This window comes from Tursiops truncatus, chromosome 7 (assembly GCF_011762595.2).
Source record: "Tursiops truncatus isolate mTurTru1 chromosome 7, mTurTru1.mat.Y, whole genome shotgun sequence".
Lineage (NCBI taxonomy): Eukaryota > Metazoa > Chordata > Mammalia > Artiodactyla > Delphinidae > Tursiops > Tursiops truncatus.
In genome coordinates this window covers 102881466-102905335 of record NC_047040.1, presented here as the reverse complement: position 1 = coordinate 102905335, position 23870 = coordinate 102881466, and the positions used below count along the sequence as shown (strand labels likewise).

Below are 23870 nucleotides of genomic sequence, written 5' to 3'. Positions count from 1 at the left end.
TTGGGGATGCAGTAAAAGCAGTGCTCAGAGGGAAATTTATAGCTATAAATTCTTATATGAAAAAAGAAAGATCTTAAATCAGTAAATCTAAACTTCCATCTTAAGAAACTGGTAAGAGAGCAAACTAAGCCAAAAGCAAGCAGAAGGAAGAAAAAATAAATACTAAATTAGAAATAAATGAAATAGAGAAGAAAGCAAAAATCAACAGATTAAAAATTGAAAAGATCAACAAAATTGACAAACCTTAAGCTAGTCAAGCTAGTCTGACCAAGAAAAACAAGGACAAGACTCAAATTAATAAAATCAGGGTATGAAAGAGAGGACATTACTACTGACCTTACAGAAATAAAAAGGAATATGAGAGAATACTAGGAACAATTATATGCCAACAAATTAGACAACCTAGATAAAGTGTATGCATTCCTAGAATGACATTACTGAGATTGACTCAAGAAAAAATAAAACATCTGAATAGTCCAATAGCAAGTAAAGAGATTTAATTAACAATCAAGAAACATCTCACAAGGGGACTTCCCTGGTGGCGCAGTGGTTGAGAATCTGCCTGCCAATGCAGGGGACACGGGTTCGAGCCCTGGTCTGGGGAGATCCCACATGCCGCGGAGCAATGAGGCCCGTGAGCCACAACTACTGAGCCTGCGCGTATGGAGCCTGTGCTCTGCAGCAAGAGAGGCCGCGACGGTGAGAGGCCCGCGCACCGTGATGAAGAGTGGCCCCTGCTCGCCGCAACTAGAGAAAGCCCTCACACAGAAACGAAGACCCAACACACCCCAAAATAAATAAATAAATAAATTAAAAAAATTAGAGCTAATAAGTTCAACTAGGTTTTAGGATACAAAATCAATATAAAAAATCAGTTGTATTCCTATACACTGGCAATGAATAATCCAAAATTGAAACTAAGAAAACAATTCCATTCATAAAAGCATCAATAAGAATAGAAAACTTAGAATAAAGTTAACGAAGAAGTGTAAAACTTACATTCTGAAACTATACAACATCACTGAAAGAAATTAAAGATCTAAATAAATAGAAAGACATCCTATGTACTTGGATCGAATGACCTAGTATTAGTATTGTTAAGGTGGCACTATTCCCCAAGTTGATTCAACATACTCCCCATTAAAATCCCAGCTGTCTGTTCTGCAGAAGTTGACAGGCTGATCTTCATATTCATATGGAAATACAAGGGACCCTGAACAGTCAAAACAATCTTGAAAACGAAGAACAAAGTTGGAGGACTTTAATAACTTACTACAAAGCTACAGTAATCATGACAGTCTGGTACTGGCACAAAGGGTAGGGTAGACATACAGATCAGTGGAATAGAATGTAAGTCCAGAAATAAATCCTTACATTTGTAGTCAATTGATTTTCGACAAGAGTGCAAAGACAATTCAGTGAGGAATAGTCTTTTCAACAAATGGTGCTGGGACAAGTTGATATCCACATGCAAAAGAATGAATTTGGACCCTTTCCTCACTCATATATATAAATGAACTCAATCATAGACCAAAATGTAAGATCTGAAACAGTAAAACTCTTAGAAGAAAACGTAGATGCAGATCTTCATGACCTTAGATTAGGCAGTAGTTTCTTTTCTTTCTTTTTTATTGTGGTAAAATGGGCAGTGGTTCCTTAGGTATGACATCTAAAACACAAGCAACAACAACAAAAAAATAGGCAAATTGGACTTTATTAAAATTTAGAACTATATGTTTCAAATGACACCATCAAGAAAATGAAAGCACACCCCACAGAATGAGAGAAGATATTTGCAAATCATTTATCTGGTAAAGAACTTTTATCCAGAGTATATAAAAACTCATGCAATCAACAATAAAGACAACCCAATTAAAAACATAAGCAAAGAATTTGGTTTTTTTGTGTTTTTTGTTTTTTGGCCGCGCCACGTGGCATGTGGGATCTTAGTTCCCCGAACAGGGATTGAACCTGCACCCCCTGCGTTGGAAGCGCAGAGTCTTAACCACTGGTCTGCCAGGGAAGTCCCGCAAAGAATTTGATTAGACATTTCTCCAAAGAAGATGTCCAAATTGGCCAACAAGTCCATGAAAAGAAGCCCAACACCCAGAGTCGTTAGGGAAATGCCCATCAAAGCCACAGTGAGATGCCGCTGCATACCCTCTAGGATGGCTCTGATAAAAAAGATGGACCATAAGTATTGCTGAAGATGTAAAGAAATTGGAACCCTCATATACTGCTGTGGGGATATAAAATGGTGTAGCCACTTTGCAAAGCAGTTTGGCAGTTCTTCAAAACCCTAAACATAGAGTTATATCCTGTATTCTAGTTAACACTCCTATTTGTATATCAAAGAAAATTGGAAACCTGCCCACACAAAACTTGTTCAGGAATGTTTATAGCATTATTCATACTAGCCAAAAAGTAGAAACATTCCAAATATCCATCAGCGGATAACTGTGTGAACAAACTGTGGTACAGCTATTCAATGGAATATTATTCAGCCATAAAAAGGAATGAAATACTGATCCATGCTATGAGATGGATAAACCTTGAAGATAGTATGCTAAGTGAAAGAAGCCAGATATGAAAGACACATATTTTATGACACCATTTATATGAAGTGTCCAGAGTAGGCAGATCCATTCCATCAGAAAGTAGATTATTGGTTTTCATGGGTTTGGGAGAGGGGGTTGGAGAGTGACTGCTAAAGGATGATAGGGGCTTCATTCTGGGGTGATAAAAATGTTCTGGAATTAAGTAGTGCTGATGGGTGCACAACTTTGTGAACATATTTAAAATCGCTGAATTATATACACTTTATTATTTTTTAACATCTTTATTGGAGTATAATTGCTTTACAATGGTGTGTTAGTTTCTGCTTTATAACAAAGTGAATCAGCTATACGTATACATATGTCCCCATATCCCCTTGCTCTTGCGTCTCTCTCCCACCCTCCCTATCCCACCCCTCTAGGTGGTCACAAAGCACCGAGCTGATCTCCCTGTGCTATGCGGCTGCTTCCCACTAGCTATTTTACATTTGGTAGTGTATATATGTCCATGCCACTCTATCACTTTGTCCCAGCTTCCCCTTCCCCCTCCCCGTGTCCTCAAGTCTCTCTACGTCTGCATCTGAACCTAGGGGCAGTACGTACACTTTAAAAGGGAGAATTTATTGATATGTGCTATATTTACTAAAAATCACTAAGGAGGCATTCAAGTTTAAGGATCTGTTTTCCATTGGTATAGTAAACAAACGGAAAGAAAAGCTGGTCACAGCTATGAAACTGTAAATGAAGCTCTCTGAAAAATACAACAGAAGTAAATGTTGCTAGCCTGAGTGGAAATTTAGGTCCCCTCTTTCTAGAGGAGCCAGCCTATTGGTTAGTGTTTGTGATGAGCCTTGTTTCTCCAATAAGCTGGCTCCCTGCTGAGGTCTCCTGTTTTTACGTAAGACCATTCCTTGGGAATCTATAATCTATATTATTACTATTCTTTCCTGTCTGGGGTAACTGCCTTGGAAATGTAACAGCTTGGTATGCCGACGTTGACATCCATCTTGTGTATATCATTAGGAGAAGAAAAGTCAGCAGTCAATAGGGAGGTGTCCTTGTTGTCAGTTAGTTTTGGTTTCACAGTTCTTTTATATATATATATATATATATAAAATTTTATTTATTTATTTTTGGCTGTGTTGGGTCTTCGTTTCTGTGCGAGGGCTTTCTCTAATTGCGGCGAGAGGGGGCCACTCTTCATCGCGGTGCGCGTGCCTCTCACTATCGTGGCCTCTCTTGTTGCGGAGCACAGGCTCCAGACGCGCAGGCTTAGTAGTTGCGGCTCACGGGGCCAGTTGCACCACAGCATGTGGTATCCTCCCAGACCAGGGCTCGAACCCGTGTCACCTGCATTAGCAGGCAGATTCTCAACCACTGCGCCACCAGGGAAGCCCCCGGTTTCACAGTTCTTGAATGAATAAGATGAATGTTATTAAGTAACTGCTCTTCTCTTTTAAGACTTTTAAAAATGTCTCTTTTCTTCTTAGAAAATATGAAGAGTAGAGGAAATTATTAAGAAGTAGGAGGTAAGCTCTCAAACCTGTTACTCAGAAGCTACCTATTAATCTTTTACATACTCTATTTTTGTTCTTTTCTGTAATTTTTTTCACATGTGGGCTATATCATACTATATGTATATAAATGTCATACATTGTATATGCTATATGTGTAACTATGTATATGCAATTTAATGCAGTTTCACATCCTTATTTGTTTAGTTAATTACTAATTTTCTTGCAGGTATTTTATGTATTTTTTTCCCCACCTAGACTTAAGCTTTACAATTCTTTTGAAGAAGTTAAAAAGTGTTTTGGATTTTTAAAAGTTCCAGACAATTTTAAACACATAGAGAAGTGAAGAGAATGGTGTAACAAATTCTCATGTACCTATCAATATGCATCAGCAGTTTTCAGTGTATGTCCGTGTTGTTTCATCTTTGAGGAGTAGAATAAAAATAGAAGCAATTCTTCTTATTATAAACCTGCCATAGGAGAAGCAAAAATAAAATTAAAACTATGTTCTACTTTTATAGTTCACAAAGAAAAAAATATTTAAAATATCTGAAAGATTTTTAAGAAATTACTTCATTAAAATACTAGTGAAGGCAAGTAGTAACCATTATGAATGAATAACTTATCTGGCACTTGTGCAGTGTATTTATTTTCTCCTATTATTTTTTTATAGTATGTATACAGTAATATGGAGCTGTATTTTTTTTTTGGTACTTATTTGTGTTTTCCATTGTGTAGTTTTCTACCACATAATTTGTGGAAGTAACTAATCCACCAATTCCATCTTTTTGGGAATTTAAGTCTGTCTTCTTATTTTACACTTCACTGATAGTTATACATTATATTCCATAATACTGAAAGGGAGATTTTCCTCCATTATGAAATGGTAATGCCTGGTTTTTGAATAATGCTTTTCTTTTTGTAATTATAAAAGTAACATATTTTCTATATTCATCATAGAAAAAATTTAGAAAATACAGAAAAGTACAAAGAAAAATATGTAATCTTAGTACCAGAAATTAACCAACGTTAATGATTTATTTCTGTTCATATGACCTGAACTTCTAATATAGTGAACTTTCTTCTGTTACTCACTTTTGGGCATTTACATCATACATTATGGTTGTTTTTTTTGTCATGACTTCACTGTAGTTAATTATTATTCACACTGAGGCGAATGATAGAGAGAAGAGGGAGTTCAACTGATCTTTTTCCCCCTATTGCAGAATATTCTTATGATAACTTGAGGAACTGCAGATTTTAATGCTCTCTCCAAGGTAAATAATTGTATGCCCACCCGAAGTCTCGTGATTCTGCATTTCAAAGATGACATGTACAGAGCTCCCTGGAGACCACAGCACTGTTGGCCTTTGGTGCTGGAAGTTGACTGCTGGGCCTTGTCTGTGCTCAATCTTTCTGGTCTGAGCCAGACTTTCTGAGAATAAGAACTCTTTTTTAAAAAAAAAATTATTTATTTGTTTATTTGTCTGTGTTAGGTCTTAGTTGTGGCACGAGGGATCTTCATTGTGGCGTGCAGGATCTTTTGTTGCGGTGCACAGGCTTCTTTCTAGCTGTGACATGCAGGCTCTAGAATGCACGGGCTCAGTGGTTATGGCCCGCAGGCTCTCTGGTTGTGGCGCATGGGCTGTAGAGCGCACAGGCTTAGTTGCCCCGCAGCATGTGGGATCTTAGTTCCCTGACCAGGGATCGAACCCGCATCCCCTGCATTGGAAGGCGGATTCTTAACCACTGGACCACCAGGGAAGTCCCAAGAACTCTTTTTAGTGTTCAGCATCACAGGGCTCTATGTAAGTGGAATTTCTGGTATCTGTTAATTGAGAAAAATTTTCAAACTCAAAATAAGAATTTAGAAATACTTTTTACATTATTTTTGCATTTAAAGATTCATAGCTGCATTGCATAAGTATGAAAATATGGCTAGGAATACTTAGGTCATGGGTAATGCATGACTTGTGTCTGCACTAATTCTCAGACAGACTTTTTAAATAAATAATTAATTAACTTTTGGCTGTGTTGGGTCTTCGTTGCTGTGCGTGGAATTTCTCTAGTTGCAGCAGGCGGGGGCTACTCTTCGTTGTGGCACGCGGGCTTCTCATTGCGGTGGCTTCTCTTGTTGGGGAGCACAGGCTCTAGGTGCATGCGCTTCAGTAGTTGTGGCACACGGGCTCAGTAGTTGTAGCTCGCAAGCTCAGTAGTTGTGGCTTGCAGGCTCTAGAGCACAGGCTGAGTAGTTGTGGTGCGTGGGCTTAGTTGCTCCGCGGCATGCAGGATCTTCCTGGACCAGGGCTCAAACCCGTGTCCCCTGCACTGGCAGGCAGATTCTTAACCACTGCGCCACCAGGGAAGTCCCTCTCAGACAGTCTTTAATCACTCCACCCTCTCACCTCAGGGGCAGGGGTCAATAGTGTTTGCAGGTTGGGAACCAGTGCTCTGGCCTTTCCAAATGGCTTGTTTTCCCTTGAACAGGCCATAGTCTGTTCTTTTTTGTGTTTTGTCCATATGTATTTGCACATTCCTTTTATCTGAAATGCTTTTTTGCATTTTTCCTATCCCCGCATTCCTCCCACTCCCCAAGAAGAAATTGAACTCTACTAATGACTGCCAATGACTGTTTTCTTCTGATTTTCAACTCAAGCAAACTTCATTCATTCAAAAGCTATTTCTCGAGTGCCATGTTTGTACAAGGCATGGTTGTAGGCATTAGGTGAACAAGATAAGCAAGGTCCTCTCTTTCATAAGACTGACAGTCCTGTGGGAAAGTCAGACAGCAAATAGGTAAACAAACATGCGATAAATTACAACTTGGCATAAATGCTTTGACGAGAACAGGATGCAGTGACAAGGGACCGACCCCCTAGAGTGGTCTTTAAAGGGCTTGCTGAGGAGGTGACTTTGAAGCTGAAGTGACAGCCAGGCCAGCCCAGGCATAAGGAGAATGTTTCAGGCATTAGGAACAGCAAGAGATAAGGCCCCGAAGTGGTAAAGAGTTTGGCACCGAAAAGAGGCCCGTGCCTGTGACTGGTGTTCAGAGATATTTGGCTCGGACATTCAAATTTGGGAGGCATCGGTTTTATAGGCATTTAAAAAATTCATGGAAATGCATGCTTATTATTTTTGGGTGAGCTTTGGGAGAGGAGCAGAGATGGTTAAAGAGACTTGAGGAGGTGCAGCCAGAGAAGTAGCAGGAAGGCATGCTCGTTTGTGGGAAATTTTGGGGAAGGAAGGAGGGGTCAGTTTTGGGATGCCTCCGAGAGGCGGGGTTAGTGAAGTAGGTCTGCCAGCAGGGCCGTCACTCGTGCTCCTGACCAGGGTGGCTGCAGTGGATGGGTGGCAGGGGGCCCGAGGGGAGGGCCGCAGGGTGAACAGGGAGTGCCTCCGTGCAGCTCGCGGGTGTAGACAGCTGCTTACAGGGGCTCAGCCGTCCCTGGTGTCACTGATGGAAGGCCTGTGAGCTCCAGGGCCCTTGAGGAAGTGTCTCAGCTGCCGGGAGTCAGCCAACAGAGGGGAGCTTGCAGGTAGATGCTGGAGAGCAGGCAGCTGAACAGGTGGAGGGGGCTGCCCCGGGTCGCTGGTGACCGTCCCAGGTGTCTCATCCTGCCTGCTTTACTGAGCGAGCAGCAGGTGAGCCGGTCAGGAGGGAGCAGCAGGGTCGGGTAGACGGGCGTCTGCGGAGAAGCCGGGAAAGCTCTTTGGGAGAGAAAGGCAAGCAGAGTTGCCAGAGAACGTGAGCTGGAAGGCTGCTGGTGGCGAAGGGCTTTCTGAAGTTTGAGATCAGTTTAAAACCAGCCTGGTTGGGTATGTGTGTCTTCTCTTCCGCACGGTCACCCCTGCAGGCCCGAGAAGGCAGCCGCTTCAGTGTGTCTGGTCCACCCAGGGTTCGGGATTACTAGGCAATGACTCCCGAGGGAGAGAGAGTGGAGGGTAGCTCCATGCTGTTGACACCTCTGTGGAATTTAATGCAGACTCAAAGGAAGGTGAGACTGGGAAGGAGTTCATGGAATCGACGAGGTTGAGGCAATGCACTTGAACAAAAGAGCTGGAGGGACGGGCAGTTGTGGGAAAGGAGGATGGCATGGCAGGGAACTGAGGACCAGGCCAGGAGGGCTTGCTGGGGCCTAGAACAGAAGGCTGAAAGGAGCGGATGTTGTCAGCCGAGGGGTGGTGAAGCCGCTACAGGAGATGAGAGGAGCTGGGGAAGGAGGCAGGGAGGCTGGAGGCCGCATCCGCAGTGGGTGAGGAGTGACTGGGGGAGTGACGCGTGAAAGCCGGAGGGGGGGGGCGGGTGCTGCATCTGCGTGGTGTGCTTGGCAGGGGCCCATCCTGAAGTGCCCCGCTGAATTCCCTCAGGCAGCCGCTTCTCCTTTCTCTGCCACTGTAGCACCATGTCCAGGTCCCCGGCTTAGGGCCCGTTCCTGTACCGCCACCACCGCCTGCTTTTCTGTCTCGTCCTTCTTCCAGGCGATGACCTCCTTGAGGGCCTTGACCATGTCTTACCTTTTGTGCTTTCCAGGAGTTAGCCTGGGGCACTTGTCACACCGCTGGCCCAGGGTCTGTTCACTGAGTGACTGTGTGGCTACCAGTGAGTGGGCTGTGGGATGTCCAAGGAGGAGAGAGAATCACTGCTGGCGGGGCACGGCCGGGCGTCTTTAAAGGTTCACACCATATCGTAATCATACAAATGAGGATAAGGCAGAAAAATTGTCTTATTGATAGAAACAGCTGCTTTTGCCTACTGTGGATTGGTTCCGCTCGTTTCTAGTTTTCGGGGTTGGCCTGTCATTATGATGCCTGCTTTCTACATATTTTCCAGGGAAATTTTTGATGTGCTTATTGATTCACTGGTGCTGGTAATTTAAATTGTACTACTTGATGCTGTGATATGGAATATTATTTTATTGAAGCTTCCTGAGTGCTTTGTAATTTGATTTCTTGTTTCTTAATCCTCTACTTCTCATGCCCCATATAACTTTAACATTTTCATGTTTGAGTTATTAAGTACCCATACTTTGAACTTTCAGTGAGGCAGTGGTATATAGTATTGTAGTATAACAAAAATAATACTAACTTTGGGGCCAGGCAGATCTGATTTTCAGTTACCACCCGACAGTTATTAGCTTTAAAATCTTGGGCAGGGTTGTTGTTGATTTTTTTTTTTTTTGCGGAACGCGGGCCTCTCACTGTTGTGGCCTCTCCCGTTGCGGAGCACAGGCTCCAGACGCGCAGGCTCAGCAGCCATGGCTCACGGGCATGTGGGATCTTCCCGGACCGGGGCACGAACCCGTGTCCCCTGCATCAGCAGGCGGACTCTCAACCACTGCGCCACCAGGGAAGCCCCTGTTTTTTTTTTAAATTTTTTTAGCCTAACCTTTCTAAGCTTCATTTCTTTATCTTCAAAGTGGGAGTAATGGGAATGCCCTGGCGGTCCAGTGGTTAGGACTCAGCACATTCACTGCCGTGGCCTGGGTTCAATCCCTGGTCGGGGAACTAAGATCCCGCAAGCTGCACGGCCAAAAAAAAAAAAAAAAAGTGGGAGTAATAATGCTTGCCCATCTCAGAGGTATCTCACTGGTATCTGTTGCCACACTTCTTCCCTCAACCGTTCACAAGTTTCCACATCCCTCACTTGCTTAGGCTTTTTCCCCCTATTAAGTGCCATAACTGATGTAGGACATCCTGTCCATGTTTCGAGACAAAGCTTAGACTGAGCCTTGTCTGACTGGTTTTGACTTGGTCATTCCAGGCCTTCTTGATCCATCCCTTCTCTAAACAACCACAGTACTTATTCATAGCCCTTATTTGGCAGGTGTGGCATTCTATCTGTGAAGTCTGCTAACTGTGCATCCTGTGTTTGTGGGGTTTTTTTTTTTTTTACTATTTATTTGTGTATTTGGCTGCACTGGATCTTAGTTGTGGCATGCAAGATCTTCGTTGCGGCACACGGGACCTTTTAGTTGTGGCATGTGGGATCTAGTTCCCCGACCAGGGATGGAACCTCGGCACCCTGCTTTGGGAGCGTGGAGTCTAACCCACTGGACCACCAGGGAAGTCCCTGTGTTTGTGCTGAATTCTCACATTGACAAGCTTTTTGTGAGTACGTATCTCTTGTTCTCTCCAAGTAAGTTGGAAGCGTTTTCAAGTCAAGTCATAGATTATAGTCATTTCTTTTGTATCTTCTGTAATGAGATGTGATATATGATAAATTGATGGTTAAATAAAAGTAATCAAGATAATGGGCAGACAGAGAAGACAAATGTATTTACCCCATCCATGTAGTCATTCTACAGATACCCACTACATACATGACTACATATATGTTAGGTTGAAGCACATGGCTACAATATTTTGTGGCTCCTTTTAACTGGTAGAATCCATTTGCTCACATTTTTGTTCTGGGCTGACCTTGTGACTTGCTTTGACCCATAGAATGTTGCAGAAGTGATTTGCACGTTCTGTGTCCTGGGCCTTGAGAGGCCTGGCCACTTCCCTTCGCCATCTTGGAATGTTCCAACCACGTATAATGAACTGCAGACTATATTACTGAGTGGTTAGAGGTCACGTGTGGCAAGAGGTCCAGCCAACAGCCAGCATCAGTGCCTCAGACATGTGGGTGATGCCACTGTAGACTCTTCAGCTGTAGTCAGGCTGGCAGATGACAGCAGCTGCCTGAGTGATCCCAGGCAAGATTAGCAGAAGGACCTGCCAGCTGAGCCCAGCCAGTCTAGACACTTAGGAGAAATATTAACTCATTGCTGTTTTCGGTCACGAGTGAAAATGGTCCTACCTTGAACTTCTCTTATGGAGAAGCCTGTAGTAGACGCAGAAGATCAGAGCTCACAGCTGGTTCTGTTCTCTGCCCCTGTCCTCGGCACTCGTCTATGGTTGTGGCCCAAGTGCCACAGAGTAGGGACCGTAAGTAAGGGATCGAGAGAGGATCTATTTTTTATTATTTATTTATTTTAATGTAAAGTACTTTTTATTTTATTTTATTTTTGGCCACACCACGTGGCATGTGGCATCTTATTTCCCCGACCAGGGATCCAACCCGGGCCCCCTGCCTGGGAAGTGCAGAGTCTTAACCACTGGACCTCCAGGGAAGTCCTGGAGCTATTTTTTAAAAATGCCCTGTGCAGGGCTTCCCTGGTGGCGCCGTGGTTGAGAGTCCGCCTGCCGATGCAGGGGACACGGGTTCGTGCCCCGGTCTGGGAAGATCCCACGTGCCATGGAGCGGCTGGGCCCGTGAGCCATGGCCGCTGAGCCTGCACGTCCGGAACCTGGGCTCTGCAATGGGAGAGGCCACAGCAGTGAGAGGCCCGCAACCTGGGCTCTGCAATGGGAGAGGCCACAGCAGTGAGAGGCCCGCGTACCGCAAAACAAAAAACAAACAAAAATGCCCTGTGCAAGCCCTTCCCACCCTTAATCTTACTTAATGAATGTGGAGCCAGTATTCTTCCCATTGCCACTCAGGAAGGGCAGAGTCAAGACTGGAGGCTGTCTCACATGTGTACATTACATCAGGCTGTCCTGCTGTGTGTTTCTTCATTCTTGCTGAACCTGGTATTTTTTAACTTTTTCCTGTTGGCCTGCAGCAGAGTTGGGCTGCTTCTTGTGATGTAATTGTAAATGCTTAGGAAACTCTCCCTGGGGGTACACATATACTTATTTGCTTGGGTAGCTAAAAATATCTGTGCAAGGAGGTACAGGAAGCTAGCGACAGTCTTCACTTTTAGGTGGGGAAACGCAGTGGCTGGGGGACAGGCGTGGGAGGGAGGTCTTGTACTTTTGTGCAGGAGGGGATCATCCGTTACTTCTTTTTTTAAATTAAGGAGAAAAAGAGAGAACAGAGAGGACCAGTCTGCTTAATGCGTGAGGGCTTCTAGTATCTCATTCTGTGGGTTTCCTCCATAAGGAGTTTGTGACCTACTTTTGAGTGTGCTAAAGCTTTACTGCATAATTACCATCAAGAAGCATATACTTATTTGTTAGAAATCTTACAGAATTCCAACTGAAGAGGACGTTTTTATATAATATGTGTTTTAAAAATCACAGGAAAGAGACTTGAATGCAGGGCTCCTTCCTCCCTGGGGAGTGGAGACTTTACTCTCTTGCCTGTTGCTTCCCAGCTAAGCATGAAGTCTGACCTTCTTTCCCTGAGTCAGAACAAAACTAGGCCAGACTTGTAGTAACAAGGGTTTGAAGGTGGGGAAGGGAAACTTATGGCCATGCAACCTTAGAAAACTACTTACCTTTGCCTCAGTTTCTTCCTCTGTAAAATAGGGATGTTAGTATCTCCTTTATAGAGTGGGTTGGAGAATTAGAGATAGTCTGTACAGATCATCTAGCATAGAGCCTGACACCTCATGTGGTTGCTCAAAAACGGTATCATCATCATCATTGCTGGTTAGTGTCTGTTGATTTTAGGCCCCTTGAAGGAATAAAGGATATGAGATTCTTTTCATTGAGAATGAAAGATAGATGTTTAGCGGAAGAAGGAGTGTATCAGTTATCTACTGTTGTGTAACAAAGCACCACAAATCTCGTGGCTTAAAACAACAATGAACTATTTCTTACCCTTTTGTGGTTTAACCTGGTGGTTTTTGTCTCCTTAGATGTATTTGTGTAGCCGCAGTCAGAGGATGACAGGAGAGGCTGAATGGTCCCTCCGTGGACTCACTCACGTGTCTGGCAGGTGCTGCCGGGTGTTTTTGAAGCATGTTGGTTCTCCTCTAATGGCCTCTCGTGTTCAGGAGTCTAGACCAGCTTTCTGACAGCACAGCAGTCACGCAAGCTCCACGTGACCTCTGCTCGCTCCTGCAGTCTCTGATTTCCCACTGGCCAAAGCAAGGCTCAGACCAATCCCAGGGTCACTGTGCGGGGATGAGACCCCACCTCGGTGGAAGAGGGAGTAGCAAAGCATCTGTGGCCCTTTTTAATCTATCACAAGCTTGACCTTATTAGAGCTCCTTCTTGGGCTAAAATTGGGCCCAGAAAGAAAAGGTTCTGTTGGTTTCTCCACTTTTCCTGTATCACTGAACCCTTCATTAGTCCGACATAGGAGCTCATTAGGGAACTGGGGATATTTTGTTTGGACTAAAAGTTGGAGTGAAGGGTAATAGGTCCTTTTCTGTATTTGAAGTTCTTTCTTGGGAAGGAGGGACTAGTTTCAGAGTGTGGAAATGACTGGAAAGCGTGTATTTCCTCCATTTAAGGAAGGATTGCCACGTGAGACAGCGAGTCTTCTTGATTGGAAGTAAAGCAGAAGATGGGTAATTAAGTGCCAGGGACTTTGCAGGAGGGTTTTCCTCATTGAATGACTTGGGTTGTTTCTCATTCTAGAACTCAGAGAGAGCATTGTGCTTTTTTGCTGTGGGGAGGAATGGGGTGGGGGTGATGACAGGAAGGGAGAGATTCCCTGTGCTCAGACTGGAAGAGTCACCCTGCACCGAATTTTAACGTTACTTGATTTATAAGGTCAGCTCTACCTGCTGAACCCCTGAGAGTCGGCGTCTACCGTCGGCGTGAAGAACGTTTCTATTTGGTACAGGGTCGGGGGGATGCTGCCTCTTGAAGACAGGTTTTCTGTGCATCTTCTTGGGTTAGAATGGAAGGAATTGAGAGAAGAAATTGTAACATATAAATGTGTACAGTTGTTCCAGCAGCTGTAGATTAGATGGTCGGCCTGTTTAATTTGTCTAATGAAAATTATTTTGGTACTTTCCCCATATCATGTGTTTTGCGCTACCCCAAGCGCGATTTTGAGGTCTCCTGATTTTGTAACAAAACACCCAGCCCAGTTGGTGCTATTGTCAGTGGAGAACACTGTGTCAATAGAATGTGATCAGAATGTGAGCCTATTTCCTTTTCTCCCTCCATCACTCTTTGGAGGAAGAGGCAGGGACCACTACCTGCTCACCCTGTTGTGAAGCTGCTGAGCAAGAAGTTTGGTGCAGGTGCTGCCTTCGGCTTTGGTTAGTGTTACCGGGCTGGCCAGTTTGGTCAGTGGTGTTTCTGTGGAGCCTGCCTCACTTCCAGCACTTGGATTTTTAGAAAACTGAGAGTGAAACAGTAAGCTACAGTACCTACAGGATTCAGACACAGAGTGGTGTTAGGTTTTTGGTGGGAAGCAAAATTTAAGCTACAAATAAATCTTCCAGCTGAAGCAGATGATTGCTCTCCTGACTGGTGCATTTACAAACTGGAAAATTGTGAAAAAGCTCAACCCACCAACTGTCAAGCTCATTGGCTCTTTGCTTTGGGCTTCAGTGTTCTTCCTGATAAAAATAATAATTATGTTATTCGGATATGGTTGCCAAGCGTTCATGCTTCTCGCTCCACTTGTGCTTATAAACGATGCTGCAGCGTGAGCTGCTTTGTCTGTGATTGAACGTTTCCGAGCATTGGAGAGTTTTGTTACCTGTGCTGATTTGTCGTTCTCTTCTCTAACTTTTCAGAATGGACTGCTGAATTATGAAGTATTCCAGACCCAGGAGGAGAACATCACTCTGCCACTCACTCCCTTCTCCCCTACCAGTTATTTAAATTGGACTTTTAATATCCTACCAGCTGCTCTTCAGACACACATGGTGCATTGTTGCCATTCCCCAGATTGCATCTCTGAAACACAGGCTCTTAGTAACCTTCAGCAAACAAAGAGGCCGCCTCCCGGGGACGCTTGCTGGGAGGGTGTCACCCCGACTGCCCTCTAGCTTCGGCTGGCTCTGGATTGGAATTCCACCATGGAGCCTCGCATGGAGGCCTGCCTGGCACAGGTGCTGCAGAAGGATGTGGGGAAGCGACTGCAGGTTGGCCAAGAACTGATAGACTATTTCTCAGACAAACAGAAGTCTGCCGACCTTGAGCATGACCAGACCACATTAGACAAACTCGTGGACGGACTCGCTACCTTTTGGGTGAACTCCAGCAATTACAAGGTAAGCCATGCGCTGGAAGACGCTCTTCTAGGTGGCCGGGCAGCCGTGGGGGATCAGAATGGGTCCTAGGAGAACCCTTTGTGAGCCGTCAGCATGATCCCTTGCTTTCCAGTAAGAGCAAGTAGAGTTTTCTTTGATTTTTGTTGGAGCTCAGAAAACCCCTTGTCCTTTAGCGCACTGAGAGAAGGCCAAGTGACCGGATAAAGAGAGGCTTTTATGTGGGAGAGGTTGCAAGCATTTGCAGCCTTGAAGTTAAAGTGACTATCGCGTCTAGCAGTGACTGGCCCTTCATGAAGAGCAAGTGGCTTCACCGATTTTCTCTGGGGGTGGAATTGGCAGTAGGATGTGGGCATTTTACCTGCATTTTAGCTGTTTTGAAGTTGGCCCAGGTACTCAGCCAAGGGCCCTCCGGTGACTTGTGTGTAAAGGCCTGGAGGATATCCTTTAGGTTCCAAAGATCAAGGCTCTTCAGGTGCCCTTGGCGGGTGGGAAGGGCCAGGCGGGGTCCCATGAATGAAAACTGGGCTGGGCTCAAAGTGCTGCAGAGGTGTCGTTTCCCCCCCTCGCCCTCCCCACCTTTAGTTTGTTAAGAAGGTGGCCCCTTTGGATCCGGTTGAGGGGGAAGACAGCGTGGGACATGTGCTAATAGGTGCTATAGACATTATAGACAGTCGGGCTTCCAGAAACAGAACCTTTTGTGATTTTTTCATTGAACCAGTCTTCTGACATGGATTCGGACTTGGAAAGGGTGCTTACAGGATTTCTTTGTTTGCTCTAGTATAGACTGTTTTCCAATTACATTAAACCTTGATCTTATCTAAGAGTCAGCAGGCTTTAGACTGGTTACCTCGGGCCCTAATAGTTCACTTAAAACTCGACATAAAATTTACCCTAATAGTCTTTGAAAGCCGAGCTTAAATTTCCTGTTTCATTCATCTGTTTTATTCATTTAGCTGAAATTAACAAGTGGTGGCTGCTGGGTGGTGGGAGCGTTACAAAGGGGAGGGTGATAGAGACTCTAGTCCCTTACATTTTTGAGGTCTGGGAAGTCTCCTTGTCTGTGTTTGAATCACGGCTCCACGAACCTTTCTGTGTGCAAATCAGGATGCTTCTGGCTCAGAGTAACTGAATGCTGACTTAGTTGACTTAAAGTTATCTATCATAAGGAGATTGAGTAATTTCCATTAAGTCTGCATAGTTAATGCAATGGCCAGGGAAGAAGAATGTCTGCTTGTGTCTTTTACTTGGTACTTGGGAGGAAACCTTCTCTGAAGCTCCCCAGCAGACTTTTTTACATCGCATTGGCCAGAATGGCTTTGCGCGCCCACCATAGTATCGCTGGAAATGGACAGGTGTCCACGGTGGCCTTCAGCCATCATGCTCAACCTCCGGTTCCTACAAAGGGGTCCACCCTCCCCTGAGCGAAGCGTGTGGCCCTGTGGAAGAGGCGGGGTACTCGGATGGTATCGGACTCCTGATAGGAAGGAGGAGGTGAGGGATAGGAGTATCAGTCAGTATTAAGACTTGGTTCCTGTCTTCAAGGAGCTTGTAGTCTGGGGGGCGGGGGGGCGGAGTGGGCATGAATAAATACGGGAGTGGCTCCAGTCAGTGTTGAGTGTGCAGTAATAGAGATGCACAGAATTTGGTGGGAAGACAGAAGAAGAAAGTAGTAACGTTGTCTGGAGGAGCCCAGAGGTTTGAAGACTGGGTCTTTTTTTCGTAATAGGAATTGCAGAGTCACAAAGGAGTGAAAGGTTAAGACTTGACCCTTTGTGAAGTACTTTCTAAGAAAGACAGCTCGGTGGGAAGGAAAGCAGGAAGAAGGGGTTTGCTGCTGACTCGCGTGCCGTCATGGACAAGTCACTTTACCTGTCTGTGCAGGGCAGGTGTTTGACTACATCTTCTCTCAGGGCCCTCAAGCTCTAATATCTTGTATGACTTCATACCGATGGCTTTGGAGTCAAGGCCATGTCTTGTGGTTCTGATCTGACCCAGTGCTGAGCACCCCCCTGGTCTCTAAGGTCTCTAAGTATGGTGACTATGGGCCTTGTTCACACCTGGAGCCTAGAGCCCGGAACATAGCAGGTGCTCAACGAATCCTGGTTACCTGTGTGAACTCAGGAACTTAGGCATACTCTCGGCAAGTGTTCCTGGTTGCTTTACTGAAATCTGGAAACGTACCTTTTAGGGACCCATACCTGTGTTTTTCCTTTATCGTAGAGCAAGATTTCTCCTTCAGAGCCTGAAGTACACTTTAAGTTTTATTCGAAGGGATTCACTTTGTATTAAATAATTCTCTGAAGCTTGGCTTCTTGAAATTTTTTATTTTTAAATTCAGGACTAAAAAGATAAGAGAGGAAAAGGGAAGTACTTTTGGCTTTCCAAAACAGTAGTGCTTGGGTATTGTTATTCCTTTTCCTTAGCAGGGAATGTAGATGAATGCAAGCACAAGGTCTTATTTAAAAAAAATAGTTGGCTGAAGCTTGAATCACTTTACCTTTGAGTATTTCTTAACATGGTAGACAAATTTGTACCTGATTTTGATTAAAGTTTAATAGCTATCATTTCTTGCTTATTTACCGTATGCATTCAGTATCTCATTTAATCTTCATAACACCCCTGCAAGGTAGATAGTGGTATCCTAATTTTATACATGAGGTCACTGAAATTACTGAGAATTGCAAGGTAATTTCTACTTGTGATTATGGAACTGGGATTTAAATGTAGGGCTCTCTGGGGACCTCCCTGGTGATCCAGTGGTTAAGACTCCATGCTTGCACTGCAGGGGGCATGGGTTTGATCCCTGGTTGGAGAACTGAGATCCCACACACCACGCAGCGTGGCCAAGTAAATAAATAAATAAGTAATAAAAAAATGTAGGTCAGGCTTCCCTGGTGGCGCAGTGGTTGAGAGTCCGCCTGCCGATGCAGGGGACACGGGTTCGTGCCCCGGTCCGGGAGGATCCCACATGCGGCGGAGCGGCTAGGCCTGTGAGCCATGGCTGCTGAGCCTGTGCGTCCGGAGCCTGTGCTCTGTAACGGAAGAGGCCACAACAGTGAGAGGCCTGCGTACCGCAAAAAAAAAAATGTAGGTCTGTCTGATTTCCTAGCCAGTGTTCCTTTCAGAAGAATAGAGGTCAGCAAACTTGAAGAATAGAGGTAAACATATCAGGCTTGGTGGGCCCTGTGGTCTTCTTGTAAATATTTAACTAGTTTGGGCCATTATGATGCAAAGCAGCCCCAGAGAATGTGTTCATGAATGGGTGTGGCTGTGTTCTAGCAAGACTTAACGTACGGGAACAGGTAGAAGGTCAGTTGGTCCCCTGGACCGTACGTAGTTTGCCAACCCCGGCACTAGCTAGAACATTGAGCACCTACTATGTGTAAATGCTTCTCCTTTACTGGTGGGAACCATTCGTGATTCAGCTGGGGGAAGAGCGAGCCTTATAATTTGCACATAAATTGGGAATAACGGAGCATTCATTTAGGTTAAATAGAACGCAGTTTGCTTTTGGAGCATTTTAGCTCTCTTGTGCAGACTCATTTTAGGGTCAGTATGCGATCTGCTAGCCTATTGCTGGTTATCTGCTGTGAGCTGGCTGTGATCACGGGTGCCTCTCTACACGGGGTGCTGAATTGAATCTCGGAGACAGAGTGTTGGGTGAAGTAGAAAAGAGTAACTTTATTGCTTTGCCAGGCAGAGGGGGTTACAGCAGGCTCCTGCCCTCGAAAACTAAGTGTCCCTTGAGGAGGAACCAGGACCCTGCCCCAAGGCTGCACTGTTTCCTGGCTGCTCCTCCCATGTCTCTCCAGCCCCTCCCTTCCTGGATTAGCAACCGGTGGAATCTGCCCCTCGGAACTCAGGGAGGGTCATGGAGGCTGAACGGAAGGGCTCCCCGTACCCAGGAGCCCCTGCAGGTCCTGCTCAGTTTCAGCTTTGGACTTTCTTAGGTCACCTTGGGGAGTGAGTAGTTGGTTCTTTAAGTAATGTCCTCATACAGGCGGCACACCCTGGGGCTACACTGTGGGGCACCTTTCACCACCCCACCCCACCCCGTTGCTGGAAGAGCTTCGTAAGTCTTCGATGTCACCGTGACCGTGGGAGACACGGAGGAGATGGGAGACTTCTTCTTGATTATGGGGCTTCTTTTCTAGATTAGTCTGACATTAAAAATAAAAAAAACAACGAAAAATTTGAATATGGCTGCCCTCATTGATGTGGTCTCCTCTTCCTGTTTTTCCTGAATAAAACTCAAAGAAAGAGGAAGATGGTGGAGTAGATTCCTGATGTACCACCAGCCACTTTTCTTGTCTCCCCCTGCCCCTTTAGGTGAGAAGGGATGAAGGTAAGAGTGAGCTCACCTGGGGAGGCCACCTGGACCATGGCAGTTGGAGGGAATTGAGGGAGCCTTTCCCAGCTTTCCCAGGTCATCTGAGCAACTTGTACTGAGCCAAACAGCTCCGTGCGTGCAGCCTGGCGGGTTCTCACAGGGCAGGAACGTGCGTGTCTAGTGGGCTGATCGGAACAGAGCATCCCAGTGGGGACCACGTGCTTTTGTGAATATAGTCCCGCAGTCCCTTCTCTGCAGTTACAAATTCCCCAAATCTCTGAAGGCCTAGTGTTCTTCATTTTTCATTTGATGTGGAGTGAACTGATGTGAGACTACTTATGGTCCTCACTTACCTGCTTAGGGCATGTTGTGCTGTAGAAATATTCACGTTTGATGGTGGGTGCTGGCCCAGGTTCTGTTCAAGGGGATACCTATCTATCCATCTATCCATCTGTCCATCTATCCACCTATCCATCTGTCCCTGCCTGTCTGTCTATCTGTCTGTCTAAAATTGTGTGCAGCATTTTACCTTTCTAAAACGTGAAAATTCTGTGTTCCAGAACACATTTGGCCTCCAGAGTTTTAGATAAGTGACTGTGGACTCGTATTTAACATTGTAGAATAATAATAATGACCCACGGTTATGGGACGTTTCCTGTGTACCGGAAGTTGTGCTAAAGATGTGTTCATTTTAACGTATCATTGCCACATGAAGTAGATCTTGTTATCCTCATTTTACAGATGAAGACATTGACGTGCACATAAATCAGGTAACTTGTTTAAGGCGACAGAGCTGGTAATTAAGGTTTCTGGGACTTGAACCCAGGTGTCCATGCAATGGCTGAAGTACATTAAATACTTATCCTGTGCGGGTACTGCCCTGGGGGTGGGTATACCGTGGGAAAAGACAGGCCCGGTCCCTTCCCTCACAGTGTCTGGCCAGCGCTGGGCAGTCTCGCTCTGTCTAAATCTAATATATGTGGACTCCAGCCCTGTGCCCTGTTGTCTCAAGGCCCAGGCCGTGCTGACTTGTATTTGAAATTTGTAGGTTCCCTCTTAACTGAGGGCTTCCTTCCTCCCCACCCTAATGGTCTTCATGGTGTAAAGGGGGGACAGGTAAGGCAGATGAGAGGACAGGGCACAGTGTAGGGTAGGGAATAATCAACTGTTAAATTGCATCGTAGGAGCGTCTGTAAATGCCGTGGTGCCCAGAAGCAGACTGCAGAAGGTTTAGTCTCTCCTTAGCTGCTTTTCGGGGCGCAGTGTGACCCCTGCCCCAGATCAAGTGCCCTTTATGGCTGGAGGCGCAGGTGCTGACAGATACCTGGAGGCCCCTCTGTTTCCCCTTGCCTATCTCTAGAACCTTGGCTCCCATTGAGGCTTTTATTTTCCCCCTTTGCCCTTGAGAGGAGAGCCACAAGATGATTGGATTCAGATTAAGTGACTTCCGTTTCTGTTCTTGGCTTGGTGCTGACCTAGCGGTGAGGCCTTCCAGAGGCTGTTCATTCTTCCCAGGTTTCCCCTGCAGCATTGTCCTGTGGGTTGCAAGAGGTGAATTTTTCTGGGTGTAGTTTAAAAAGACAGGTGCCTCTCGCAAGTAGGAAAGCTACAGTAAGCAGTGCTAAGCAAAGGCAAAAAAAAAAAAAAAAAAAAAAAATCCAGGAAAAATTATTGCAAGAAAATTTATGCAGCTTGTCAAATAAAAATGGTGTCCTTAATGTATGTGATTAATGGCATTTCTTCCTGAATATGTGTTTATGTATATGCAAGGGCAGCAAAGTGTATTTGGGAATAATTCATGTTGGAGCATGAACAGTCTGGATTCCCGTCCTGGCTCTGCCACTTAGACTTTTGAGCAGGTCACTCTACTCATCTGTGCAGGGGGTCTGATGATACCTGGTACATAGCATTGTTATAAGGGTCCAGTGAGCCAGTGTACGAAGGTGCCAGGACTGCTTGGTAGCAGCACGTGGTCAGTAAAAGAAGCAGATGAAGATATGTAGTTATTGGGCCCAATGATAACAAGATCCATAGAAAGTGAACTTTTAGGTGGGACTGAGTTAGTGTGCCTGCCTGTAGTCCTTGTCAGCCTGTGCCCTGGAGCAGAGGCCTGGATCTTTTGTAATACAATAAGAATCCTTGAACCCTGCACTGTTGATAACAGAGGCTCTGAGCAGAGCAGCCGCTGGCCGGAAATTCTGAGGGTGAGTTTAAAACCTACTGGCAAAGGCAGTCCACTGATCGAGGACCCCTGTTTTCGGAGGGTTTCACTTGTTCTTTTTAATACTTTGCCTGGTTTCAGAAAGCTAAAATTGAAATAAGGATACATATGATAAAAGAAGTCATAAATTGGATGTCGAAGCAAAAAGGAAAAGAAGCAGCTGGGGTGAGAGCATGGAGCTGACAATGAGGCTGATGTGTACGCATGGCTCACATTTATGAGGCACTCGCGTGCGGGATCCCTGAAGCGCTTGGCGGTCATTGCCTCCTGTAATCGTGAGGCAGGTACCCCGTGACAAGCCCTGGGATTGGTCCCGTTCTACAGCTGGGAGAAGAGCAGTGAAGCAACTTGCCCAGGGTTATATAACTAGAAAGTTATTTTAATCTGGATAGTCTGACCTCCGAGCCCACACCCGCATCCATGCAGTACGGCTTCCTTTATAACGTTGCGACAATATTTATAGCATATTTATCAGAGCAAAAGAGTGTAAGGACATACCTCACAGCTACCAGTGATGACTTTAGGAGGCCAGGTCCTGAGTGAGAGATAAGCAACTCATTTTGTACTTTAATAAAAAACCAACATTATTTAAGATCAGTGTATTTAAAACAGTTCTTTGGCTGGTCCTAATAGAATCATGACAGTATATACTTTTTAAAGTTTTTATTTTGGAAAATACTCAGACCTACAGGGAAGTTTCACAAAACAGTGCAAAGAAGCATTATTTACTATAGCCAAGATATGGAAGCAGCCTAAGTGTCCATCAGTCAATGAATGGACAAAGAAGATGTGGTGTGTCTACACACACACACACACACACACACACACACAAACACGCACGCACACAATGGAATATTATACGCACGCACACAATGGAATATTATTCTGCCATGAAAAAGAATGAAATAATGCCATTTGTGACATGGTTGGACCTTGAGGACATTATGCTAAGTGAACTAAGTCAGACAGGAAAAGACACACCCTGTATGATCTTCTATGTGGAATCTAAACAAAACAGAACACAAAGGAAGCTCCCAGGTGGTTGGTTGCCACAGGGAAGGGTCCTCGTTGGGCGAGATGGGTGGAGGCTCAAAAGGCACAGACTTCCAGCTCCAAATTAAGTACTGGGGGTAACAGGCAGCGGGTATCGCTTAGTCGAAAGTTGGTGAGAGAGCACATCTTACAAGTTCCCATCACAAAAAAAACTTCCTGTAACTATGTATGGTGATGGATGTTAACTAGACTTCTTGCGATGATCATTTTGCAGCATGTACAAATACCGAATCATTATGTCGTACACCTGAAACTAATGTCATGATACCTCACAAAACAAATAAACCCAAAGCCAGCATACCAGTGCAAAAAATTTCCATGTGTTTCATTCAGACCCCAGTGGCAATACTTCACCACTTGTTTTATCTTCTCTGTATGTGCATTTTATTATCGTTTGTGAGTTGTTCAGACATATTCATGTTTACTAAAAACATGGGCGTTCACTTACGTAGTCTTACACAGGTATCTAGAGCAGGATTAGGATTGATAGAGTACTAATATCCAGTCTGTGAGCCTTATTCATATTTTACCTGTTGTCCTACAAATGTCCTTTATAGCAAAAGAAAAAAAAATTTTCTGGTGCAAATGCAGTCCAAGCTCACAGGCTACATTTTGTTCTCACCTGTAGTCTCCTTTGGTCTGGAGCAGTTCATCACCAGTCTGTCCTTGTCTTTCTTGACTTACTGCTAGCCCGTTTGTTTCGTATAGCCCCTCCATTTGAGCTCGGTGGCTGCTTCTCAGGATTGGGTTAAGGTTATGCGTTTTGGCAGAATACCATGGAAGTGATCGGTGTATCACACATCAGGAGGCACGTGGTATCTCTGTCCCACTTGGTGAAAGAGGTGTTTGCCGGGTTGCTTCCAAAAGTCGATATTTTTTCCTTTTATAATTAGTAGGTAGCTTGTGGGGAGATATTTTGAGACTGTAAATATCCAGTTTGTCATCAAACTGTCACCTACTAGCTTTAGTATCCATTGATGATCCTTGTCTAAAATAATTGTTTGGATGCCAAAGGGTGATTTTCTTTTCTTTCTTTCTTTTCTTTTTTTTTTTTTTTTTTTTTTGGCCATACTGCGAGGCTTGTGGGATCTTAGTTCCCTGACCACCCGACCAGGGATCAAACCTGGGCCCTCAGCAGTGAGAGTGCAGAGTCCTAACCCCTGGACCGCCAGGGAATCCCCAAAGGGTGATTTTCTGATTCCATCATTTCTTCTCCATTTATTAGTTGGCTTCATATATTTTTGAAAT

At 44.9% G+C, this 23870-nt stretch overlaps 1 protein-coding gene across 9 annotated transcripts in view; it reads left to right on the top strand.

The window, feature by feature from the left end:
• Positions 1–23870, top strand: part of CLASP1 (cytoplasmic linker associated protein 1) — a 267451-nt gene that overhangs the window by 18586 nt on the left and 224995 nt on the right. For 7 of the 9 annotated variants that reach the window (XM_073807810.1, XM_073807809.1, XM_073807803.1 and 4 more), the window contains 2 exons: positions 4046–4084; positions 14539–15018. In XM_073807810.1, coding sequence (XP_073663911.1) covers positions 14824–15018 — 195 coding nt within the window. In that variant the 5' untranslated portion in view covers positions 4046–4084; positions 14539–14823. The remainder of the gene's footprint in view (positions 1–4045; positions 4085–14538; positions 15019–23870) is intronic. The other 2 variants (XM_073807807.1, XM_073807808.1) reach the window with 1 other exon arrangement.